This window comes from Urocampus carinirostris, chromosome 11 (assembly GCF_059441175.1).
Source record: "Urocampus carinirostris isolate Australia breed hairy pipefish chromosome 11, RoL_Ucar_1.0, whole genome shotgun sequence".
NCBI lineage: Eukaryota > Metazoa > Chordata > Actinopteri > Syngnathiformes > Syngnathidae > Urocampus > Urocampus carinirostris.
The window spans coordinates 32,297,344-32,322,751 of record NC_142359.1 but is presented as its reverse complement, the minus strand read 5'-3'; the positions used below and the strand labels follow the sequence as shown (position 1 = coordinate 32,322,751).

The 25,408-nt window shown below is 39.5% G+C and overlaps 1 protein-coding gene across 2 annotated transcripts in view; it reads left to right on the top strand.

Moving 5' to 3' along the window:
- The window catches only part of tafa5a (TAFA chemokine like family member 5a), a 229,258-nt gene that overhangs the window by 74,539 nt on the left and 129,311 nt on the right, over positions 1–25,408 (top strand). The window contains exon 1 of one of the 2 annotated variants that reach the window (XM_088348124.1): positions 900–1,369. The exons of the other annotated variant lie outside the window; for it this stretch is intronic. Within the exon in view, the coding sequence (XP_088204250.1) occupies positions 1,279–1,369 (91 nt within the window). The 5' untranslated portion in view covers positions 900–1,278. Of the gene's footprint in view, positions 1–899; positions 1,370–25,408 lie in introns of those variants that run through there. 2 annotated transcript variants of the gene reach the window in all.

Sequence of the window (25,408 nt, the reverse complement as noted above, 5' to 3'; positions counted from 1 at the left end):
TGGAAGCACACGGCTCGTATCTAGAGAGTGTTAAACTAACACTGGTTATTTTACTGTGTAGCATATTTACTCTCCCCCATCCGTGTGTTTATTTGTGCCCTCCAGTATAAATCTTTGTAGAACTTTTGTCATTCCTGCGCATTTTCAACTTCTGGCTGACTCACGTAGTCAGGAAACAAGAAGAGGTGAAAGGTATTCATTTTCTTATTTTTCTTACATAATTGCCTTGGCACTAACCGTGGGATCTGCTGTTGTAACACGGTGACTATACACTGCATTTGAGACTGTTGCCTATATATATATTGTACCAGACCAGGTGTTTACAGCGTCACTCCGGCGTTGCATATACTACAATTAAACTGAATGAAGAGAATATTAGCATAGTTCTCATTTTATCTTCGAGCTGGATGTACTCATGAAGACAGCCATATCTGACTCGAGAGCCATATGTTTCCAACCCCTGCTTAACAGTTTATTTTCCTTCCTCCGAAGAACAGACATCTTTCAAGGGATTGACTGGCAGCCCCATCAGCGCCGTGTCTGTAATTACGCTTCAGTATTGCAAGTTTGGAGTGCTTTAGACACTTGGTTCATATCGCTCCGTTATCCTTGAGTGCATTAGCGTTTTTGGCAGCCTTCGCTGTGTGTGTGTTGCTGTCGCATAACCCAGCCACTCTTGTGATTGCACAAGTATTTATCAAGCATGGTGATTATTGAAGAGATGCATTTGACAGGCGTACTTATCGCGCCTAAATAAGTCGCATTGGAGAGAATGGTGAGGGGAGGTGGGAGGCGAGATGGGGTGGAGAAGCGAGTGGAGGGAGGGGGAAAGAGAAAGCGAGAGAGAAGGAGAGAGAAAGGGGCTGCAAAGGGGGGACGGGGGGGGACTTGGTGGCTTGCATTCCCCTCAGCTTGAGCGGCGGCGGCGGTGGTGATGCGCGCCTACCATGCAGCCATATGTATTCCCCGCGCGCCTTCGCGTAAAATGCGCATCGACGAAGGAAGACTCAAATTCTGCCCACCCCGTTAAAAATACCTTGGACTAAAAACGGGAGTTGGAATGAAATACGCGATGGGCACCCAGCCTGTTTTGGAGTCGCTGTGACGCACCGCATCCAGTGCGCGCAAACGAGCGCATCTCGTTTTTCCTCGGCGCCCGCCGGACTAAACCTTTTGGATTGTTTTTTTTCCTCCATTGCGAGACTGTGCGATTCTCTGAGTTTGCCCCCCTAACATTTTTCTCAGCCCTTTGCGCTCCTCAAACGTCCCTCCGCAAGGATGCAGCTGCTCCGAGTTGCGTGGGCGCTGACCGGAGCGGCGATTTGCTGTTTTCTCATCCTCCTCATCCACTCTCGTCTGTTCAAAGAAGGTAAACCAGCGACCCTCGCGTCTTAAAGTTGCCCATGAAGTGTCCAGGAGTGTTGCAAAGAAAACTGACTGCATGTCAAGGCTCAAAAACCTACCCTCGATTTTTTAAAATGTATTTATTTTTCCGTGTCTAATAAGAATAAATAAGTTCCAACATAGACATAACAAGAAGCGATCCAAAAGCAAGGCTTTTGTTTTAATCTTCTTCAATAGATGGCACTAGAGTCTTGCTTTAGGGTAATGTTAAGGTCAAACCGAGCTAATGTTACCTTCTGTTGTCCGCCCTTCTGCTCATCCAACAAGGTTGAATTGCAATTAAGATCGTCGCTATCACCCCCCTCATCCTCCTCATCCTCCTCCTCCTCCTCCTCCTCCTCCTCATCCTCATCCTCACCCTCATGCTCCTCCTCACAGCTGTTTGAAAAAAAAAAAAAAGAAATAAATAACAATCTTCTCCATTGATGCATAGCCTGCATTCCCACTGCACTGTGGCTAAGCTTTTTTGGACTGGACTGGTAGAATTGGACTGATTTTATTGTTTGCACTGCTTCCTTTTTTCAAGTGTGATCCGCTATCCCCCACAGTACAATGCTGGGTAGTCCCTGGCGGGTGGGAGTGAAAGTCAAATGGTAGTTTTATTGGATGTTTTGGGTGGCAGATAGAAAGCAGGTAATTCTAAAGAGAGAAGAGCTTACATACACGTATTTAGGTCAGGCACAAAAGCCTCATTGACCAGCAAGAGCCAACATGGTGGACAACATAGAGAATAGAATGATGATAATAATAATGATAATACTTACAGATACTATCTGATCCGATATCAGTAGGAATGATACCCGTTGTTTCGTTTGTTTGTTTTTTGATTATCATGGTGGTTTTTGTTTTTTGTTTTTTCCAGGGGAGCTCAATTAATCTGACCCCTAATCATTCTTGCTACAGAGGAATATAATCAGTGTCAATTTAACACTCTGCTGATAAGAATCATATGTTCACTGCGGTAGAGCTCAAGTTTCACCTTTGAGTGTTAATTCAACACTGTTTATTTAAAGGTAGTCACAAAACATGTTAAATTAAGAACTAAAATGTAACCTTTGGTTTTCATCTCCGATCAAATAGCAATAACGTCTGATCTGCTATATTTTTTTAATGATTATGATGATCCCAAATTTGAATTGTCATGCTACAGTTTTGTTTTCTTCGGGTTATGTAATTCTTGTTAACACAGTAAATATTTATTGTTTAACCAACAAAAAAAAAGTTTGGAGGGTTTAGATGAGGCAGCTCACCTCTTTTGTTCTTTTTCTCATGAACTTTTTACTCTTTGTATTTTATTTCATTTATTTATTTTTGGACAGAGAAGCCTTTTTACTCATCAAACATGAAAATATCAACTGTATTAACTTTTTTTTTCTAAAAGAAAGAACAGGGTGAGTTGAAAATGTTTTTCTACGTTGACAACAAAATATACCATATATAACCATACATTATGCAGACATGTCTTTTTTTGGAGGGTGGGGATAATACTTAAAATGAGCACAATTTTCTACAAAAATATCGTTGTTTAATTTATTATATTTTATTTTATTTTAAAATGTGATTAGTCTGACATGGTTGTTGCCACCTCCAAGAATACAAATTTGATATTTAATAGTTCATTTGTAAGCTTAATACTTAATATTTTAAGTGCCTTCCTCAAAAGTAAGATATTGAACAATGTCAAAAGCAAAGCTTTATTCAACCAACCATGAGGTGTTAAATCAGAGGGAATTAAGTAGTTGGGGGGCAGGGACCTATTGTTGTGAAATGCCCCTTTTTATATGGAATAAAAACTAGAAGTCTCCAAAATTTTCATGAAAAGATAAACTCATATTGCCTCATTTTAGAATGTTGTCTATTCGTATGTCTCTATGCAACTATTTTTACTCCAGATCGGGCGACCGGGAATCATGACGATTGGACAATTCAAGAACCGCACACACCCACTTCAATAATTCAACAAACGTAGCTAATGTAATTTGGCGCCTCCGTGATACATTCTTTGTCACAAGGCGATTAAGGGCCTGCCATTAAAACTGCCTGATTGATGGTGACATCAGATCAGGTTTTAAAATGCAATCTAGTCCCCAGATAGAAATATATTTATATTTGGGAATCACATTTTATATTAAATTGCAAGCACCTTTTACAGCCCTCTACCGAGTTGAAATAACGTTTTGTTGGTTGCGAAGGAAACTGAACCGATCCTGTGTTGGGTTTAGCTTACGATGATTTTGACACAATCACTACAAATATTTTTTTATGAATACAAACTCCCACCTTATAGTGGTTACATTTTTTTAAATGACTGAAAAAAATCATTAAAAAAAAAACGCGTCTTAAATTGTATTGTTTTGTTAGAAGAATAATCTAGATTATAAGGTATTAAAACCTCAAAACAAGATAATTTAATTAAATATATATGTGGCTCCTATTAAGAACCAACAAACCACCCCAAACCTGGATTGACCCATCTAGAAAATTTAAAAGATTGGATTGATAATACAAAAAAACCCAGGATATTTGAGCTCCATTTTTAACCTAATCTTTCGTGATTTAGATGTGCATAATTCATGAGTCTAAAGCAACAAATGGAATACATGATTTCTGTCCAAGTGACGGGAAGTCCCGTAACTCTGTATTTGGGATATCCCATTCCAAAGTGTGACACTCGGACAATGTCATTAAAGGCCCTTTTTGCATTTAAATGCATGCAGGAGATCCCCGTGATACATCACAATTCCGGTTTGAAGTGGGAATTTCAAAGTGAATTGCTGTAAAGCGGGGGATAGAAACCTAGATTCAAATGTTCTGACCTGCGGTAGCCTTAATAAACACCTTAACATAGCAAAATACTACAAACAAAGTACTACTTGCATGCTATATGCATGCACATGCTTGAATGACACCATAAGTAAATATACTGTACCTGTAAAAGAAACATTACATCTCTTTACCTTTAGTGTGACGTGAGCTTTACCTTTTGTGTTGCGTAGGAGTCGGATTTGGGCACAACACCGGCTCGGGAGCTTTTATACCCGTGGTCCACACGAGAAAATGACACAGAAATGACGCGATGAGGAAGCGGAACAGTCGCCGGCGTGTTTTGCGGGCATACCACCGATGAACAGCGAGTTGGCCAATTTTGCGCATTTTCCATCGCGGGCAACCACGGTCAAAAAAAAAACGCAAAATTTTAGCCGTGATTCAGCCGCAAATGTCTGTGTGACCGGCCCCTTAGAGGGAGTTGAGCCGATAGCATGATATTTTTATGATGCCGTGACACAAAGCAATGGCAGACCAGTATTTTATATGATGTTCACCAATCGCAAACAGGCATTCTGGAGACATAATTTTACATACACAGAAATACCGCAACGTTTAAATTGTAAGTTGGTTGGGTAAATAAAACAATTTTTTGTTAAATGTGTATAGTGGAGAATACTACTATAAGGTGGGACCTAAAGCTCTTTTATTTTACACCGTAAAGTAAAAATGTCATAAGACTGGGTCACTATATCATGGAGTCTTCTGCATCTTTAAATAAAATAATATTTTATTTCTGTCTTTTTTTTTTTAGTGGATAGATTTTGTCCCTTTTTTTCTTTACTTTGGTAAATAAACACGTCTTTTGAAGGAGTAGTGCCTTGGCTCATGGCATGATACTTTTGACCAACCTAATTCCTCTGACCTGGAATTTGACCTAAAATCCCAAATCCAATTCCTGACAGTTACTCAAAAACGATTATTTTTCAGGAGCCGTGTATACATGCATGGTTGTAGGTCTTTGACACTGCTTGACCCGAGTCTGCCCGAGGCTCTGAAGAAACCTTCCACACCACACACAGTCACTCACATCAGTTTTTTTTTTTTTTAAGTCAGAGACAATTCACACGCCCATGCTCGTCGTATGTGCTAAATCGAAAGTGATGCAGGTTGCCTGGTGTTAGCCGCAGTGTATAAATACACGTCTCTCTCTCGCTGTGGACCATTACACCTCACCTTGTGCTTTTTAGGATCAATAACTGCAGGTGTCAGGCAGACTGTGCGCCCCATTGTCGGAGGAGCAGGTGGAAGATGTGGAAAATGCTTTTATGATGGAAGGAGGAACGATGCGTGGCTGAACTTGCATTCAACTTTTCATTGGAGTGGACACCATTTTTACAAAAATGTTTCACTTTGATGTGTGGGGCTGCTTAGGGGCTTTACTGAAATGGAGTTCGGCACAGGTTTGTTAGGTATCTTCTTCATGGAGAAAAGCTGGTGGACCAACCGGGTGGGTGAAAAGAAATGAAGGAGGATTTTAAGTTTGGGTTGGGTCATCAGTTATGAGATAGTGAGATTGAATTAAGAATTAGGTGGCACGGCGGATGAATGGTTAGTGCGTAGACGGTACAGTTCCGCACAGTTCTGTGGCATTTGCATGGTTTACCCGTGCTTGTATAGGTTTCCTCCAGGCACACTGAACTAAATTTCTAAATTCTGTTTTAATGTCATGCACATTCATAGTTCAAAGCGCTTTATATATGATATAAATCTTATATATCACAGAGGGTTATTTTTGAAAGTGCATCTTAAAATCATGTGCACCCAATAGTCCGGAAAATATGTTAACTTTCTTTGCACAATGAATCAGTAGTGCAAATAAAGTGTAACCACAACTGGATCAAATTTTAAAGTTATAATGTATGTGTAATCTTACGAAACTTAACACCATTATTATTGGGGCCCATGGCTCACAGATCTCTTAACCATAAGGGTTGTAGGGGCACCACTTATGTGGTGTGTCTAGGGGAAGTACAGCCTGGTTGCACCCATCACTACAGGCATTTTTTTTTTCTTCCGGATAGGGGTTTGCTCCTTCCAGGTCCAACGGATAGTACTGGTTTCCTTGGTTAACAGTTGCAGATTCAGATACAGTATCTCCACCATCTGGTTACCAATTTTTTTTCAGTGTACCGTGGCATCCCGCTCTTCAGAGATGAGCCGGACCTCGGCAATGACGAACAGTGGCGTTTGTATACTAGATCCTAAATCAATGGGGGAAAAAAATTCAAACATTTTGATTATCGCATTGCACAATTCGCATTGCATCATTTGTGGCTTCATGTTTTTGTTTAGAAATTAACTTCATGTTGATGACCATTTTGATTATTGCACTTCATTTATGGTTGGTTGGTTGGTTGGTTGGTTGGCTGGTTGGACGGATGGTTGGTTGGTTGGTTGGTTGGTTGGTTGGTTGGTTGGTTGGTTGGCTGGCTGGTTGGTTGGTTGGTTGGTTGGTTGGTTGGTTGGTTGGTTGGTTGGTTGGTTGGAACCTTAACCACCAGGGTAATAGGGGCACAGTTTCCTGTGCTGTGTCCTGGGAAAGTACAGTCTGGTGGTGCCTATCCGTCTCCAGACCAACATGTGTTTCCACCCGGTCTTATGGAAAAAAAAAAATCATATCCATCTTTTAAGTTGCATCAAAGGGATATAAATAGATAATGACCACCAGTAAAATTAAAACCTACAATCTTAGAACTTAAAAATCCTCATTAAAGAATTATTGTATAGTGCTTGCTTGTAATGTACTGTTTAATCATGTAGGTACAATTATTCTCCCTAGAATAGCTAAACAATTCACACCATCCCTTAAAGGAAGTATTTTAGGTATGGTCATTTCTTGTGAAATGTAATAATGCTATAGCTGTTTGCCATGGTTATTTGCAGCTAATCCATGAGTAACACAGTCTGTAATTTAATTTAGATTAATTGGAATATTATTATTATTCACAATCTGAGCACATTTTGACACATTTTGGGCGGCTGAAAGGGTCGATGAAAGAATGGAAGGCCAATTTTGAGTTAATCGAAGCTGGAGAGTGGAAGTTAATTGTATGGTGGGGAGTAGCTATGTCTAATTGCAGCTAACCTTAAGGTGTATAAAAAGTGCTCATATCCGGTTTTAAGTCAGTGATTTATCAAGCAGCAAAAGAAAAGAAGCTGAAATTAACCGTTAAAAAGCTGTGTTCTATGAGTTAAAATAACATTATTATACTGATAACTAAAATGGGAAGACAGTATTGATCTCTGGACAATTCTTTCGATCCAATCAAAGTACTCGTTCGGTACTGACAATATTGATGTTTGGATTGGTCCACCCATTCAGTTTGTGCAAGTCTGCAAACGATCAATAGATATTGCTCCAGAAAACTAGTACTTCCTTTCCACTGGGATTATTTCCTGAATGTAAATGTAGTCATTGTCCAACTAAGACAAACCTTATTGTCAAACATTAGGCCATTGCTCTAACTCTCTCAAGAGTCTACTTGTGTAGACTTCTTTGAATGAGCCAGAAGGACAAAAGTACTCAATTGCAATCAAGAGCAAACTGCGAAAATCTGCCTCAAAGATGTTTGAGTAGTAGCAATGTCTGTCATTAAGTCACTCTTCCTTTTTTAGACATCTATTATTCATCTGAAGAGGGAAAAAAAACGATTTTAGAGATCTAAGCCTTGAAGCACTTTCGTAGGCTCCCGGGACAAAAAGATAATGTGTTTGTGTTTAATACCGCAGTATTAGTCCTTTGGCATGCAGAAGCAAGATCGCAGCCGGATTTTGGAAAAATCCCCAGCGTGATGACTCCCGTTGAATATGGTAGCGACACGGCCAGAATCTATGAGACGCCGATCAATGTCTTTATCGATTCATCACTTAAAGTGTGTGTTAATGAACGCGATTCGATTAATCATTCGGGCTCATGCCGGAGACCTGCCGTGGTGTAATTAAACCTTCAAATGACCTCCTCTATGTGGCGGGTCTCTGGACTCTCCGGTATTTGCCGGCGGCTCTGTATTTCACTTGCCGCATCGATTGTGGGACAGTAAAAAGTGCGCGCTATTGCACCCTGTTTTCTTAAAGTCCTATTGATTTTGTTTTGGCAGCCCAGTGGGACAATAAAGAGGACGGGGCGAGGGAACGTTCGACTAATGAAAAGCCGAAGCGCCGACGTTTGACTCATCGGCCTGCCTGAACCGCCGTGTCGGGAAGAAGATGTCGACCTTGCGCACTCTAATCTCGGCCTTCCGTGAAGCGTCACATGCAAAACCCAGAGGTCGACCATTCTTGACGGAGATACTCCCTCGCTTCGTTTAACTAGTTGGGGATAGTATAACAGATTGCGGCTGTGCTTAATAGATTTCAAGTCCTATTTGTACTTAGGGTGTTAGGAATCTCAACAAGTGTTTATTAATAACTCAAGCTGTATCTTTAATTAAATCCTCCGTAGGAAACCAATGAGTTGTGGTCAGCGCTGGTTTTATGGATTTTAGTTGCGCTAGCGAAGTTTTTTTTCACAACGTTTAAAATTTATACATGCATATTACAATCCAATATGTTTCCAAAGACTTGGGCACATCTTGACATTTCTTAAAACGATTTGGGATGTAAAATCGTGTATAGGTAATTCTAAAAGATTGCAATATCAATTTACATGAGATTCACCTATATGATTCTTGCCAAACACAGCCCAGCATTGCATTGTCAGTAGTTGCAACAGCTTCTTTTATTAGTGCTTTATTTTGTTGTGCCATGTGGAAGAAAGCTGTCTATGGACTATTCTTCTTTGGTAGAGCAACAGTCAATGATGAGACATATTTTGACATGCTTGAGGAATGGTTTATGTATACAGTGAGGGAGAAAGAGTTTGGTGACTTCATTTTCCAAAAGAATGTGGTGCCGCCACACTGGAGCCTCAGGGTTGGACAGTTAAACATGGATTGGACAGTCTGGGATGAATGCTTACAATCTCCTGTCCTGGCCACCCTGATCTCAGACCATATAATTTGTTTTTGTCGGGATTTTTAAAAGGATTAGTATGGTATGTGGATGAGCTGAAGGCATGGATAACAGCATCTGTTGCAAACATTGAATATGCAATGCTGGGATGAGTTTGGTAAGAATATGACGGATCAATGTGTATTATGTGGCCAATGGTGCTCACAATGGAAATATTTGAATATTACAACATTTCTGAATTTACCTGATGTGTTGTTATACTCTCAATAGTTTCTGATGTATTGAAAGTCAATATGTGCCACAAATTTTGTAACACCTTGTATATAAAAATATAAAAACATATTAGTTCCTTGTACGGTATTGTTCTGTGACAAAATGATACTTAACGTAAACAGTGTGATAAGAACAAATCTATTCTGTAATCCTTTCTATCCCCTACTTTACAGCCTCAGTGCATCACAGGTCAAAAAATATTTCGTGTTCCATTATCCCCGATCACATATTGCTGCTTGTGGGGGCTGGCAAATCACATTTTTGTCGGACCCAGCGGCTTTTTTTTGCTGTGCTGTCTACCAAAAAGTTGTGTGGCTGCAATCTATTATCTTTAAACACATATTGCTGCGTGTTAGGACCGACAGCGTATTTTTTTTTTTTTTGGCCCACCCCAAATTAAATGCAGTTTTGCGGGGATGATCCTTTATCCTGAGTCAGGTAGTGCTGACAGTTGGTGCCGGCATAGTATGTTTTTTTCTTTCGTTTCAGACCGCTAAAGGGTGCCATTGTGGCCTGCCTAAAATAAACTGCAGATTTGGGCACAATCAATTATCCCTAATTGACTATTTCTGAGAACTGGGCCAAATAAAGCAAATTATTAGCTACTCCACATACTTTTGCATATTGCAGAGGCTCTGGTCCTTATTAACCGTGATAAAAGAGGGACTACAAAATGGTCAACTTCACCTGAATCAGAGCCTGTCTTGCCAATTTAGAAATTAAAATATACATACCGTGTTTCCAGAAACTCAGAAATACGATGCATAAGATTGGAACTGCTACAGTATTTAGACGTGTGCATAACTATATGTCTTACAGTACCTTACTGTATTTGTGCAATGATTGATTAATCGAAAAGCATTGCTGATCTAAATTGCATAATATTGTATGTAATGTGAATCTAACCTGCCTTTTTGAATGCTACTGTATCATTGGTGGTCCACTGGTTAGGATTTTGGCACTTTTCCCATCGCAAAAGGTCTGATACAATGTTTTGCAATTTTGGTCTGAGATTTGTCATCAATGCACTAATTTAAAATGTGTGCAACAGTTATACACAACAAAATCGCTAGGTCTTACTGTTGTTTTATTTCCGTACGGCTTTTCATCCAGTGTGCTCTATATATGAAAAATCTATGACGAAAAAACAATTTTTTGGGTGGTGCTCCCTATAATGTGTGCCTTAGAGTGCAGAAATTACGGTGAAGTTGATTAGAAAATTGCATGATAAAAAACTATGCCATGGCGCATAACATATTGCAAAATACTGCAGCAGAGGAACAGACTGCGCTGGCAGTTTTCTCGGTGAGAGACTAGTTGAGCTATTTGTCTTTGCGCCTGTCAACAAAGTGAGACAAAGATCCTTTCAGGTCAGCATTGGCTCCCGAGGAACCGCAACAGTGGAAAAGCGTCCATCACCACCTTCGCCACGCATGCGTTTATCCAGATGTGAGCTCAGAGTGGTAATTGAAGTGTGGCGAGATAGACCCTTGTTCGGTTTTATTCTCATGCTAACTCTCGGGGCTATCGATTCCACGGTTCCCAGGTGTTTTACAGAGGAAATGGCAGGCGAGGAGTGTGCTTACCCTCCCGCCGTTTCAATTTGCGATTTCCGTGCCGTGCCAAAGGTAACGATGAGTCACCTTGTGGTCGGTCAATCGCAGTGTCTCTGTTCATCTGGCTAATCGATAGCTACTTAAGAAGTTTGATCGTCTTGGAGTCGGCAGTCATTTGAATGGATTTAGAAACAAGGTCTTTTTTTTCGTCCTTACAAACGCTCGGGTCCCTGAGGCCCCCCGCCGTAAATATGGCGTTGGTGATAACAAGCTCGGTCATGCTTTATGGATCCACCACGGTGGAAGGTTTTTTTCCATTTCCGTCTGACAGAAATCTGGGTTTAATCTGACATTATCTCAGTGATAAAGCCAGCTCAACCTTGGGCCCAAGTCGGGCAAAATATCACGATTGTCGAAGAAAAAACGGCACAGAAAAATCACCTGTTTGCCTTGGAAAATAATTGAAACTTCATCGGGAAAAAAATGGATGGGTGTTGCCCAAAAACTTATATCTTATTCCAGGATGCCATCGCGACCAAATCACTAGCATTTGCGACCAAATTTGGAGTGTTTTATTGGCAATTTGTTTTAAAATTCATTAATTGTGAACTAATCAATTAGTTTTGGCCGCTCTACATGTATTCTGATAAAAATATATAGATTTGTGAGAAAAAAATCGCCAACATTTGTTTGTGTTTGTTCATTATGGAAATCATGCCACAATGATTTGTTATTGTTTTAAAGATCCGTCAATCTGAACTGTACTGATGCTTACATGTGAGGAAAATAATCTTACTTTTTTTGGTGGGATATTTGTAAGGTTTTGGTGAGATGGAAGTGCTGACACATCTGCTTGTAGACACACACTGGGGGACGGTTGCTTGCTGGGCCCCAACAATAATGCTGTTTGTTCATCCTCCTTAAAAAAATTGCAGAAAGAATTGCAGATACATTATTTTCACAGGATTGATATGGATCAACCACGCGCAGAAGGTTTTTCTTGATTTCTACCTGACAAAAATCGATGATTAATCTAACTTTATCTTGGTGATAGAGCCAGCTAACCTTGGGCCCAAAACTGAGGAAGTATTACAAATGTGGCATAAAAATTCCACAGACAAAGCGCATATTTCCCTTTGCAAAATAATGAAAGCTTCATCGATTTAAACGAGCTGCGCCACTCGCTTTGCCTCGCCTGTCAGAAAGTGTCGAAAACAATTTCATAAAGATCATTATTTTCTTTCGGGCGAGATCTCGCCGCTAAACAACATCTCACAACCTTCATTCCTGCCTTTTTCATTCAAAATGAATTAGAGACAAATAGCGAGTAATAAAAAAAGACTAAATAGTGAACGCCACTCCGTGACACGGCACCCTTGAATAAATTGCTTGTGAGTTTCCAATTGCAATCCGGGCAATAGAAAATGGATTTATCCCGGCATAAGAGACAAGCTATAACATGACGGGTCATAAGAAGTCGAGGGATTCATTTATTGTCTAATGCAGCGGAGGGAAAGGTGGCGACATGCTTGTTAGTCATGCCGTTCCTTTGCCTGCACGGTCTGGAGCTTTGCTTATCTTTGACAGCGTCAAAATTGAATCCGTCCCGTTGCGGCAATAATGGCGGCTAATGACGACACGCTTGCCATATGATGAGTAGAAGGACTTGAGATTGAAAAATAGTGTAGGTGTAACCCTGGAAAAAATCCCGATACAATTCAGGGATTGTCACTTCTGCCTATTCATTCGCATATGCAAAGAATATTATTGCGTTTTTTGGTAAAATAATATAAAATAGTTATAATACATAATTGTCAGCCCTTTGAGACTCTTTGTGATAAAGGGCTTTCCAAAGAAAAAATACTTCAAAGACTTGGTTATTGATTTCCAAATGGATTGTTGTTGAAACTTTAAATGTATCTTGATGAAACAATTTTAAAATGTACAGTTTCATGGAAGAACATAAAACTTTTCCAAATTGATTCTTCCATTCTCAGGATTTTTTTTTAAATGCAAAAACTCACATATACAGTAATCCCTCACTATAACATGGTTCATATTTCACTGTTTTGCCATTTCATAGATTTTCATCGTGCAATGTTCTCCCTTCCAATTGGCTAAACACTCTGTCGGAGAGTATGTGTTGGTCAAAAATAAATAACAGGTACATATTATATAAAAAATTTCACTTATCTTGTACAGAGAAAAAAATATATACTTGTGGGTCCATTTTTTTCTTACAACATTGGCAGAAAAGACAATCGTTCACTTTATGTATGTTTTTCTTCTTTTATATATTTACAAATAATATATTCATGTATAATATATTTTCTCTTTAAAAAAGTAGGAACAACTCATTCCCGGAGCACGTGAAAGTATGTGCATTTCTCAGACACCTTGATACGTTATGCTTTTTTTATCATTTTGGGGTTTGGGTTGGCATTTGGATAACTCTTCAGCTTTTCCTCAAAATTGTTGTGTTTCTCCCTTGAATAGCTCTGATAAAAGCAGATTGGCACCGTGAAGAATTAGGCATACCCACTCTTTTAACTCAATTGGGCATTGTTAACACGTACTTAACTGATAATATATTTAACTCTCATATTTTAAGGACACTTTAAAATAACACACCCCACTTTGACATAAGGAAACTTGAAAACTAAATGCTACATAATTTTGCCTCTTTTAAAAAAATATTTGAGAAAAGTAAGAAAATACAACAAGCAAAATGGTCTACCGTGAAGTTGATAAAACATATATACTTTTAATTGCCGTATTTTCACGACTATAAGGGGCATTGGGTTATTAGGCGCAACCCCCAAAATAGTTTTTTGTCCTATATCTTCCATACATAAGGCGCACCGGGCTATAAGGCGCTACAGTGGTAACGTAAACAAAACAGTCGGATTGTTCAGTCAAATTTATTAACCCCTTAACATTCCAACGGCTCGTAAAGAAGTAAATATGTGTCTCAGGTAACGTCTGTAAGATGTTACCAATCACTCAAATGCGTCATCCACATATCATTAGGAAGGTTACCATTGGGATTCAAGAAATGCCAACTATTTCTTAAATTCTATTTTTTTGCTGACAACTATGTAGACAGCAAAGTGAGAATTTAATTGTGCAGGGAAACGTGGTTATTTACTGTGTATATAAAAATAAAAAGTTTGAATTGAATTGAATGTAAAAACAGACTCATCACAGAAACATCAAGATCAGTCTGAAACAAGATACTGGGAAAATATAAAACAGGGTTAGCTCACCAAAGTCATCTTGCAGCCATCACGTTCAATAATTATACGCAACCGTGGTCCTCTTACATCTGTGAGTGGAGTAAATCCAACCGTGTAAAATATTTACACACTCCAAAACACGCAATAATACTGACAAATAAAATACAAAATCGTCCGAAAAGCATCTGCATTGATAGACGTTGCTTGTTGCCAGCTGTCTATTTAGCCCCATAATTTCTGTTTATAAACACAGACTAGTAAAAACTGTTTTCTCCTGCCGTAGAGCAACATAACGTGCGATTCATATTCATCTTTTTCGGCCGATTGCAGGCTTTGTTTTGCCCCGCTTTAGCCTATGCAAGCCTGTAAATTGTAAAAAAGACCCGCCTCCTTTACCTCTGAATATCTTTAGCCAATAGTGACGAATAGTTACCGCAATAATGCCGACAAATGAAAGGAAAAATACGCAGAGAAGCATCTGCATCGATAGACGTTGCTTTTTGCTAGCTGTCTGTTTAGCCCCATAATTCCTGTTTACAAATAGAGACTAGTACAACATGTTTTCTCCATGCCGTAGAGCACAGGTGTCAAACAGGCGGCCCGCGGGCCATATCAGGCCCGCTAAGGGATTGAATCCGGCCCGCGAGACAACAGTCAGAGAAGCGCAAGAGAAAAACAAGCTGCAGGTTGAAATATTTCAACTTGATGATACCAAAGCCAGGTGCCTCTCACAAAGACACTGTACTTGTATTTATTTCTCTCTCCCTCTCTCTCTCTCTCTCTCTCTCTTTCTTTTTCACCCCTTTTTTCCCACTCTGTCTCGTTCACTCTCTGTGTCTCTTTTTCTCTTCCTTTGTTGCTCTTTGTCTTTCTCTGTGTCTTTTAACCTCTTTTGCTCTAACTTTCTTTTTCCTTTTCTCTCTTTTCTCTTTCTCTTTCTCATACCCTATGCGCTTTCTTTTCTCTTTTTTTTCACTCTGTCTTTCTATTTCTCTTTGGATTTCTTTCTTCCTCTCCCTTTCTTTTCCCCCTTTCTCACGACTTTTTATTTTTTGTTTCCCACACTCTCTCTCTCTCTCTCTTTTTCTTTCTTTGTCCTGCCCTCTCTCCTTTTTCCTCCTTCTTTCTCTTATTTCTTTATCTCTCTTTTTCTTTCTCTTTGATCTACTAGTCCGGCCCCCGACAAAATGTTTGTTCTATCGTGTGGCCCCCTAGTTAAAATGAGTTTGACACCCCTGCCGTAGAGCAACCTAACGTGTGATTCACATTCCTCTTTTTTGGCCTATTGCAGACTTTGTTTTTCCTCGCTTTAGCCTATGCGAGCCTCTAAATGCTAAAAAGGACCTGCCTCCTTTGATCCCGAATAACTTTAGCCAATCGTGACCATTCAAGTGATGCTTGACACATTAGTTAGTAAATGAAACGGCGGTATGTATATCCCAGCACACACCGCGGCCTACTTCTCCTACGAGGGAAAATCTACTCGGCTGCTGCTTGCCTTAGTTGCGAGACCTTGCGACTCAATATTAGGTGCGCCTTATAGTCGTGAAAATATGGTATTTCATTTGTAATTTATTTCCTAATAGAACAACATTTGGCTGCACATAAATACCAGACATCCCAAATATACAAATTTTCAGGCCTGGATTTTAATGAAATGAAATGAAAATGATCTGCATCTATATAGGGCTTTTCAAGTCAATGACTTCCCAAAGCGCTTTACAGTGTGCTTCACATTTCCCAATAGCGGCCTTGTATTGCAGCCATGTAAAACGCTTACCTCCTTATTGAGGGTATTAGGGGTTCAGTGTCTTACCCAAGGACACTTCGACATGTATCACGGACAAGCCGGGATTCGAACTGGAATCCCTTGATCCCAAGACGAGCGCTCTACCTCCTGAGCTACTGCCGCTACTGCCGCCCCAACGTTTCTTGAAACTAATTATCCAAATCCATTAGGTTTTTTGGCTTTTAATCCAAGCAAAAGGAGCAATGAAAGTTCTTTTGTTGCTGTTTTGCTTAGATGTATAATTGGCGTTTATGGCAACAGCAATCACCTTGTAACTCACGAGTGTTAGTTAACAGGCAGACACCCACAGGACACTTTATTAGGCACAACTCTAATCCAATGAGATCCATTGCACACAAGCCTTTTTAATGAGCACTATTCGTTTTGAAATGCCGATTGTGTTTGTAGAACAGTGTTACTCCCTGCTGAAAAGTGTTTATTGTGTTCGCCACTATGGTGCTCAATGTGATTTTAAGATGATAAACATTCATAAACTCAACTATGTGTTATCACTATTATGATTTCACCACTAATGCTTGGTGTAATGCAGGGGTATAAAACTCGTTTGAGCTCGGGAGCCACATGTTATAAAAAAACAAAAAACAACACTCTCATCTGGGCCAGGCTAGTAGATTGAAAAGAAGAAAAAAAGAAGAGAAAAAGGGAGACGGAAGGAGAGATGAAGTGAAAGAAAGGAAAAAGAAAGGAGAGAAAAAGAGACAAAGAGACAAAGAGAGAAAAAGAAAGGGAGAAAGAGATAAAAGAGAGAGAAAAAATGAGGGAGTGATACAGAAAGAAAGATCATCAACAAAGAAAGAAATAAAGAGCAAAATAGAGAGACTGACGGAGATAGAGAAAAAGAGACAAAGAAAGTGAGAGAGACACTGTGAGAAAAAAACCTAAAGCGAGAGGAAAAAGAGAGAAAAAAGAGAGAAAAGAGAGGACAATAGAAGAGGAAGAAAGAGGGACAGAGAGAGGAACTGATAGAGAGAGGGACAGAGAGATGGAGAGAGAGAGTGAAAGAGTGAAAGAAAAAGAGAGAGAGAAAGAAAGAGAGGGATAAAGCATTACAGCTGCAGTTGTTTGGTGAGTGGTGCCTGACTTTGGCGACATCCAGTGGACACATTATAAACTGCAGCCCGTTTTTCTTCTTGCACTTCTCTCGGCCTCGTGTTGCCATTCAGAATAAAACCACTTGGCATGCTTGATAAGGCCCGTGGGGCGCATTTTTAGACCATTATGTAATAAGGCATGATAACTTCATTACTGTACTTTTGTCATATTTAATCTGTACTTTACATTTTCAGAGTGACGTTCCTACATTTGAGAATACTGTAACGCCTCGTTTTTTGCTGTTAACAGGGACTTGAAACCCCCAGCGACAATCCACAAAGTAGATCCCCAACACCAATTTTAACATGCGCACTGCCACCCCCCGCTTATCGAAACACGAATAATGAAATGGATACTGTTAATTTTGGGCTGAACGAGTAGAAAAAGAGACGCCACTTGAGGCACAAATTTGCTCTCCTGGCCCCCTCTCTTAGCCATAGTCAACTAAGGATAACAGATTGCGGCCAAAGCAGTGCAATTCATCGTAGGCGGGCAACAAGGGTACACTTGAGCAGCTGAACTAAAAATGAAGCGCTCCGACGGCCCATACTAACACAGCAGCCACAATTGAGCAATTCATTTCAGGCAGCTCAGAAGGGCACACCTTCCTAAATGTCAGGTATGGTATATATAAGTAACAAATGCAAGAGCCTATAAAAATGTTTCTTCTTATATGTTGTCCTGGAGAGGGATGGGCACCACCAGGCTGTACTTTCCCAATAATCCAACCAACCATATATTTAATCATACAGGAATGTGTGAGCCTTATCTGGTTTGCCTTATGATAAATTATTTCTATTCAAAACAAATATAATGGACATCCCAATTTGGAAATGTTTGCAGAGTAAACAAAAGGGGTAAAAAAAATAACAAACGTCATTTTTACCTGACAGCATTTTTTTTATCGTCATCACGGACTTCATTATTGTACCTGCCGGGTCTATTTAGAGCAAGCTCATGAATACAAAAAAGCTGTCGATGAAAAAGTCTGCTTCTTCTCTTGCGTGTTGTACTGTAAACACAATAATTTACGGCGATGTTTTCTCATCATCCGAAAAATAAAGCGGCTTTTCCCTCTTGCTATGCATGGACTCGCATCTGCCGCCCACTTCCCAATCGACAAACTTCCTTCGTCAGGTCCACGCCGACTTCTCTTTCCATATTTCAGCACTTATTATCACCCAGAATGAAGTCGATGATATTACGTAGGGCGCTTGACGCACAAAAAAAATCAAGACGGGAGGGTGAAAAAAGGAAAAAATCATTTGATTTTAATAATCACATGTATTCAGCAAAGGAAATATGCAGGCGTGGCACATTTGCCTTGCTGAACAGACAAGAAATTATACCTGCTGCGTCGCCACCTAAGCCAGACGATAATACCGAATCCCACGAGCTAAAAGAAAAATATAGATTGCCGCATTCAGAGGGAAATGGAAAATACACGCTCGGATCAAATATTTTACAAAAGGGCTTTTGGGTCCTACTGCACTTCAATGCCAATTACATTCTTTGTCTCTGGTGAGAAAAAAATATGTCTATACAAAGTTGCAACAAATAATTATCTCTTTGCAAAATACATGGCACAAATTTGCTCACTTGGTCCCCTCTCTCAGTAATAGTCGACTTAACCAGAAACAGTGTCGTTCATTTTAGGCAAGTGACAATGGCATGCTTCACTGACTTGTTAAAAATTATCCACCTATCATTGTTCCTTGTTTCTTTTTATTTAGGAGAGATCGCAGAATGAATTCAATCCTCTTCATCGACGTTTGTGCGCTCGTTTGGTACGTGAACTCGGCACATATGTGAGCTATTCGTGTAGGGGGACGAAATCCATCACATAAATCCTCCACACACAAAAAAAAAAACAAAGAACAATGACTGATGGATAATTGAAAAAATAAGGTCAACAAGAGAGAATCACTCCTCCACCGAGTCTTCCCAAATAAATATGAAAATTCGGGTTGTTTTTGGTCTCAGTCCCTCAAATCAATTTAAATTGTTAGGGCTCGGACTGGGCAGAGCTTTAATACCAGCGGGCCCAGGTCAAGCTGGATTCTTTAGGCCCGAAATAAATCTAAATGAATTTAATATTAATTTATTGTTCCTCTTGTTCATTTTTTGCCAATTGGCCTCTAGATAGCAGTGATGTCGGCTGCGTCAAGACGGGCAGCAGAAAATAAAAGAAGGCTATGCGTTTTTCACCTTAAACAAAAAAAAGAAAAGAAAAAAAAGATATATGTGTGCAGAATTTTACCTGTTTAAAATGTCTCACTCGTAGCTTGGTCCAAAAATATGAAGTTGAAAGGGCAACTCTTAATGACACATTGCTCCTGCTGCCTGCCTGCATTTTAATCACTTTCTCCTCATTAAGGCGCAAAGCTAATTGCAGAGAAGTCACACGGCGTCTCGGGTTGTGTAACGTTGGCCTCATTATTAGTTAGATTCCGACACAAATACATTTGAATGCGGAATGGCATTTTACATTGGGGGGCTTTTTGCGACACCCATTGCGTGTTTTTCTCCCAAAAACAATACTATTTCAAATGTAAAAATAATACAAGACAGAAAGAACAATTAAGTTCAACACAACAATATAGAAGTCTCGAGCGATTTTGTAGATGTATTATATTTAATTATCCATTGACAAGTTTCCGTAGTTTTGCCCACTCTGTAGTGATCAAAGTAAATTAAGTGAAAGTTTGTTAGTAATGTCAAGGGTCTTGGTCGCAAATCTGCATGGACGCTTGTGTTGACAATCAACAAAACACTAGCATTAGCTTTTTGAAATAGGCGCGAAGAAGCTTAATTAATATGTTTTTGTTTTGAGTTTTTAGGAAGTCAGTGGACTACATTCAGCAGATGTTAGTAAGTAACTAGATGATACCCAACACAGACTCTATCATTAGTTAATACCGTCACTGACAGTAACAAAAGCTTTGCTAATTGCAACTAAGCAGCTTAGTTTAACATTATCTAATTCAGAATTTAATTCAGTGTTACTGAAAAACGTAATTAGTTATAATTACTAAATACTAACTCTGAAAAGTAACTATCCAGTCCGACGATCGTTTGTAAGTTGAATTTGTTCATAAGTTGCTGCAGTGCTATATTTTGTATGGAATGTATGTTTAAGGTTTGTATAAGTAACCTGTACTAAAAGATGAACATTTCATAAAATAATCTGCTCTAGAAACATAAATAATGTTGAGTGTAACGTACTTTTGGAAAATCTGCTTCGAAAGGTCCTCTGTGGTAAAAAGTGGCCGAAAAAAAGTGTTCCGGCCATTTTCTCAACCGCATCAAGCTTTCTTATTCCACCTTCAATTCAAATGAAACGGCTCGCCTCTCCTTAACACCAACCATATCGAATGGATGCACGAGATATTAAAAAATAAAAACGGCAAAGTTCTGAGTACGTTGGAGATTCAGTAACATAGCACTGTAACTTTACATACAAACTAGAAAGAGGAAGCGGATTTTTGGAAATGCTGGGTGACCTCTTACAGCGCCATACTCCGGTAGCAGCGGAAAGAAGCGCTACAGTAATGTCCTGTACTTGGAAAAAGGTTCACACAATAAAAAAATCTAACTTATAGCAATGTCCGGATATTTTTTGACATGCTGAAAAAAATGTTCGTATCTACCATTTTGCGTAAGTCGAATGGTCGTAAGTAGGGGGGCGTCTGTTTCCTTGTATAGAAGCCGACTCCCTACGACTGCTTTTAATGGCTACATAATGAAACAAATACAAAACAATTGTAAACAAACCTGTGGAAGCAGTCAAACTTTCACACATGTTGGCTTGTTCAATCTTGAAAGCTTGCAAACGAACACTCAGCCGAGACGCTCCATATTCATTTTTTCTCTGGCATTCAAACCACATAAGGATCTCCTTCTTCATTTCTGGGTACTGTATAAGACTTTTTTCCCCTTTTTTTCTTTGGAAGGTATACTTCAAACATACTTTTACTATAAAATGCTACAATAAAGCACACTCCTACCATACATTCTGAGTTTACATTTTCCCCATTGACTTCCCGTTGGTCTGTTATTCCTGTATAAGCCACACTCCCTTCCCGATGTGCTGCCTATCATTTGCTACTGGTGACGTACAGCCATATATCCTCATGTAAACTGACTTTCTGATTTTAGCATTTGATATTATAGTTGTAAGTTCGTCTTAGCATTTACGGAGAATATCTACATGAGGAGACATGTGTTGCTCTCGTACTTTCTACTTGAGACATCACCACAATAACTGTATTTAGTTTTATTTTGTTGGTAAATAGATTGCACGCGAAGGATTGAGGGATGTATGCATAAAGATGTATGTTATAGCGTAGCCGTGTAACATACTAGCAACAGCATTTGAGTTACAACAGTTTATTAAAAACTTGTTATAGTACTCGTTATCAAGAAAGAAAAAACTAGTTTCCCTTGTAACAAGGTATTCCCAACACTGATCGTGAGCCTACTGTTGGCAGATGTTTGTGAGGAATGTCATAGCTGCTAGCCGACGCGGACACTAGCATAAGTGAGTATCGTCACAGATATTAGTATTAACACCGCTAAATTTGCGCTCGGGTTAAACTAAAGAAAATCAAGCCCACTCAAATGTGTTGATTTGGCAGAAAGATGTTGATTATAACCAAACCCTGTTGCCTGCTTGTTATACACTTATACTTCTATACTATATGCACAGTATATATACAAGCCCCTTCATTTTGTGCTCATCTGGTACAAGCGTACTCAAACTACGTCGGGCCAGTTTCTTAAAAGTCGAAGCCATTTCATTTGCATGTGTAAATGATGGCCAAGCGCCGCCCGGTAATAACAGCGGCCGCCTGATGTTGAAGCCAATGAATAATTCATCATTTATGCCGCAACCGAAGTGAGCACATCGTCTCCATTAAAGCACATTGACTGTGTGCGCGCTCCGGCTTGGAATCCCCCGCTGGCTTTATTACTAATGCACACGCGCTCGCGCACACGCATTCATAAATGTAGAACTTCTTCTGAGTACTTGACATGCACCATTCCTCACTTGTTTTTTTTTCTGACGTCCTTATTTCCTCTCCTTTTTGTTATGCTAAATGCTATAGTGAAAGCGACAATTTGTTATGTGAAAGAAGTTGACCAATCGGGTCGGGATGGATTTCCATGCAGTGTTCTGACAGAAGAACCTTACTGAGAGTCAACAATCCAGTCTGGAGGACATTGCTTATTCCAGTACCATAACCCAAGTATTACCCTTGCCTATACATAGAAATGTATTCATATCTTATTATTTGTACTTATTTTAGCACAATGTTGCTGATAAATGTCATTGCACCATTTTTATTATTAGATTATTGTTCCGATGCACTTTCAACCTAGGTCAGTATGCAAGGACGTTCTCCCATTTAATGACTGTGCCAACTGCAGAAGCTGATTGTTCAACACAATTATGATCCTGCCTGGATTTTTTGTTTATCATTTACTACCTTTCTCTCATGTGTGGAGCGCTTCTTATAAATACTTTTGCCTTTGCCTTTTTGTCAAGTAATAGGATAATTGTACAACCTAGGCTAGTCTTCAAACACTACTTTGTACATTATATGACCTATATGTTAGGATCCAGAATGTAGCTGTACCCAGGAGGGTGCCAACAGGCGGACGGACTGTTGATTATTAACCACACCAGACTCAAATCAGGAAAGTGATATTTAAGGACTGCACCTACAGCAGAAACGGTCCGATTGTCTGTTATTTTGACATTCCTGCCTGCGTATGTTTTTCGACCAATATCCTGGACTTGCCGTACTTTGACAGTCTTTCTGGAATGACTTTTTTGTTTATCTTTCCTCGCCTCCTTCCATGTGCGGATCACTTGTTGTTATTTCACTGCCCCATTGTTCTGATGCACTTATAACACAGGCAGGCCTTCAACCACTATCTTACAAATATTGCCTATGTGTTAAGATCCACCACAGCACTGTCCTCCAGAGGGCGTCAATAAGCAGACAGACCAGAGGTGGACCTGTTTATCATTACCCATTGCTGGTTCGAATCAGGAGAGGGGTATTTAAGGACTGTGCCTATAGCAGAAGCTGTTGGATTGTTGCTTGCCAATTTGATGTTCTTGACTGTATTTTTGTTTGTTGTTTTCTCCTTTCGTTCCATGTGCAGAGCATTTTTTGTTAACTCACACATCTTGTGTCTCTGCCTTCTGTCCGCCTCCTCAAAACATACCACGGTACATGCTAATATTCATTTTCATGCTTTTTTTTCCTTTAAGTCTATTATTATAATACGTTCATCCTGGAGTATCATGTCTAATCTCGTACAAAATATACACTATGTTGTGATAAATTACAATAAAGACAATTCGATTACATTATCTTGTGACTGGGACACAATCAGTTGCCTGTCCTTATGCAGTTTATGCAACTTGCATCCGTACAGTGGCTTGCAAAACTATTTGACCCCCTTGAACTGTGTGACCTTTTGCCACATTTCAGACTTCACACATAAAGATATAAATCTTTAATTTCTTGTGAAGAATCAACAATAAGTGGGACACAATCATGAAGTGGAACACACTTTATTGGATATTTTAAAATATTTTAACAAATAAAAAAACGAAAAAGTGGTTGTGCAAAATTATTCAGCGCCATTGAGTTAATACTTTGTAGCGCCACCTTTCGCTGCGATTACAGCTGCAAGTCACTCGTGGCATGTCTCTTTCAATTTTGGACATCAAGAAACTTATTTCATATTTCTTCCTGAAGATGCTCTACAGAGCAGAAGTCAATGGAAGAAGACCAAGAGGAAGGCTGCGATTGACGTGGATGGATGGTGTTATGAGTGCACTGCAGGAAGGAGGTCGAAATATAATAGAAGCTAGAGCTCTTGTTGGTGATAGAAAGGAGTGGAGAGGTGTTGTGAAAGGATAGTGGGATTGTGACCGCGTTCTTAAGGATGGGCTGGGCACCCGTATGATGAGGCAGGGGTAAACCAGTGAAAGCTGTTGGGCCCTGCTGTTGAAAAAAATAGTGTGTTGTGTCACCCTGACCTGAGTGACATGGCCGCTTTCTGGTGTCCCATTTCATCTGGAGGGACTAAAGCATGACCAACTTGGGTGCCGAGGTGCCTAACTTGTTTGGGTGTTTGGGCAATTGGGTTGGCCATGGTCCAAACATTTTTGTGTTTATTTTGCTATTTATTTCCCTTTTATTTTCTTTGTTATTGTATGTGTGGGTCTTGCTGTCGGTCACCCCTCTTGAGGGATATGACCAAGGTAGATAGATAGATAGATAGATAGATAGATAGATAGATAGATAGATAGATAGATAGATAGATAGATAGATAGATAGATAGATAGATAGATAGATAGATAGATAGATAGATAGATAGATAGATAGATAGATAGATAGATAGATAGATAGATAGATAGATAGATAGATAGATAGATAGATAGATAGATAGATAGATAGATAGATAGATAGATAGATAGATAGATAGATAGATAGATAGATAGATAGATAGATAGATAGATAGATAGATAGATAGATAGATAGATAGATAGATAGATAGATAGATAGATAGATAGATAGATAGATAGATAGATAGATAGATATTTCTTCCCATTCCTCCTTGCAAAACAGCTCGACCTCATTGAGGTTGGATGGAAAGTGTTTGTGAACAGCAGTTTTCAGTTCTTTCCACAGATTCTCAATTGGATTGGGGTCTGGACTTCGACTTGGCCATTCTATCACCTTGATATGTTTTTTTGTGAACCATTCCATTGTAGCTTTTGCTTAATTTTTTAGATAATTGTCTTGCTGGACAAATCTCTGTCCCAGTCTCAGGTCTTTTGTGGACTCCATCAGGTTTTCTTCTAGAATGGTCCTGTATTTGGCTCCATCCATCTTCCCATCAATTTTAACCATCTTCCTTGTCCCTGCTAAAGAAAAGCCTGCCCAAACCATGATGCTGTCCCCTCCCTGTTTGACTGAGGGGATGGTGTGTTGAGGGTGATGAGATGGCTGCTTATGCTCCTTGGGATGTTTAAAGCTTGGTAAATCTTTTTGTATCCAAATTCAGTTTTTAACTTCTCCACAACAGTATCTGCCTGGTGTGTTCCTTGTTCTTCATAATGCTCTCCGCGCTTTAAACAGACCTCTGAGACTATCACAGTGCAGGTGCATTCATACAGAGATTTGATTACACACAAGTGGATTCCATTTATCATCGTTAGTCATTTAAATCAA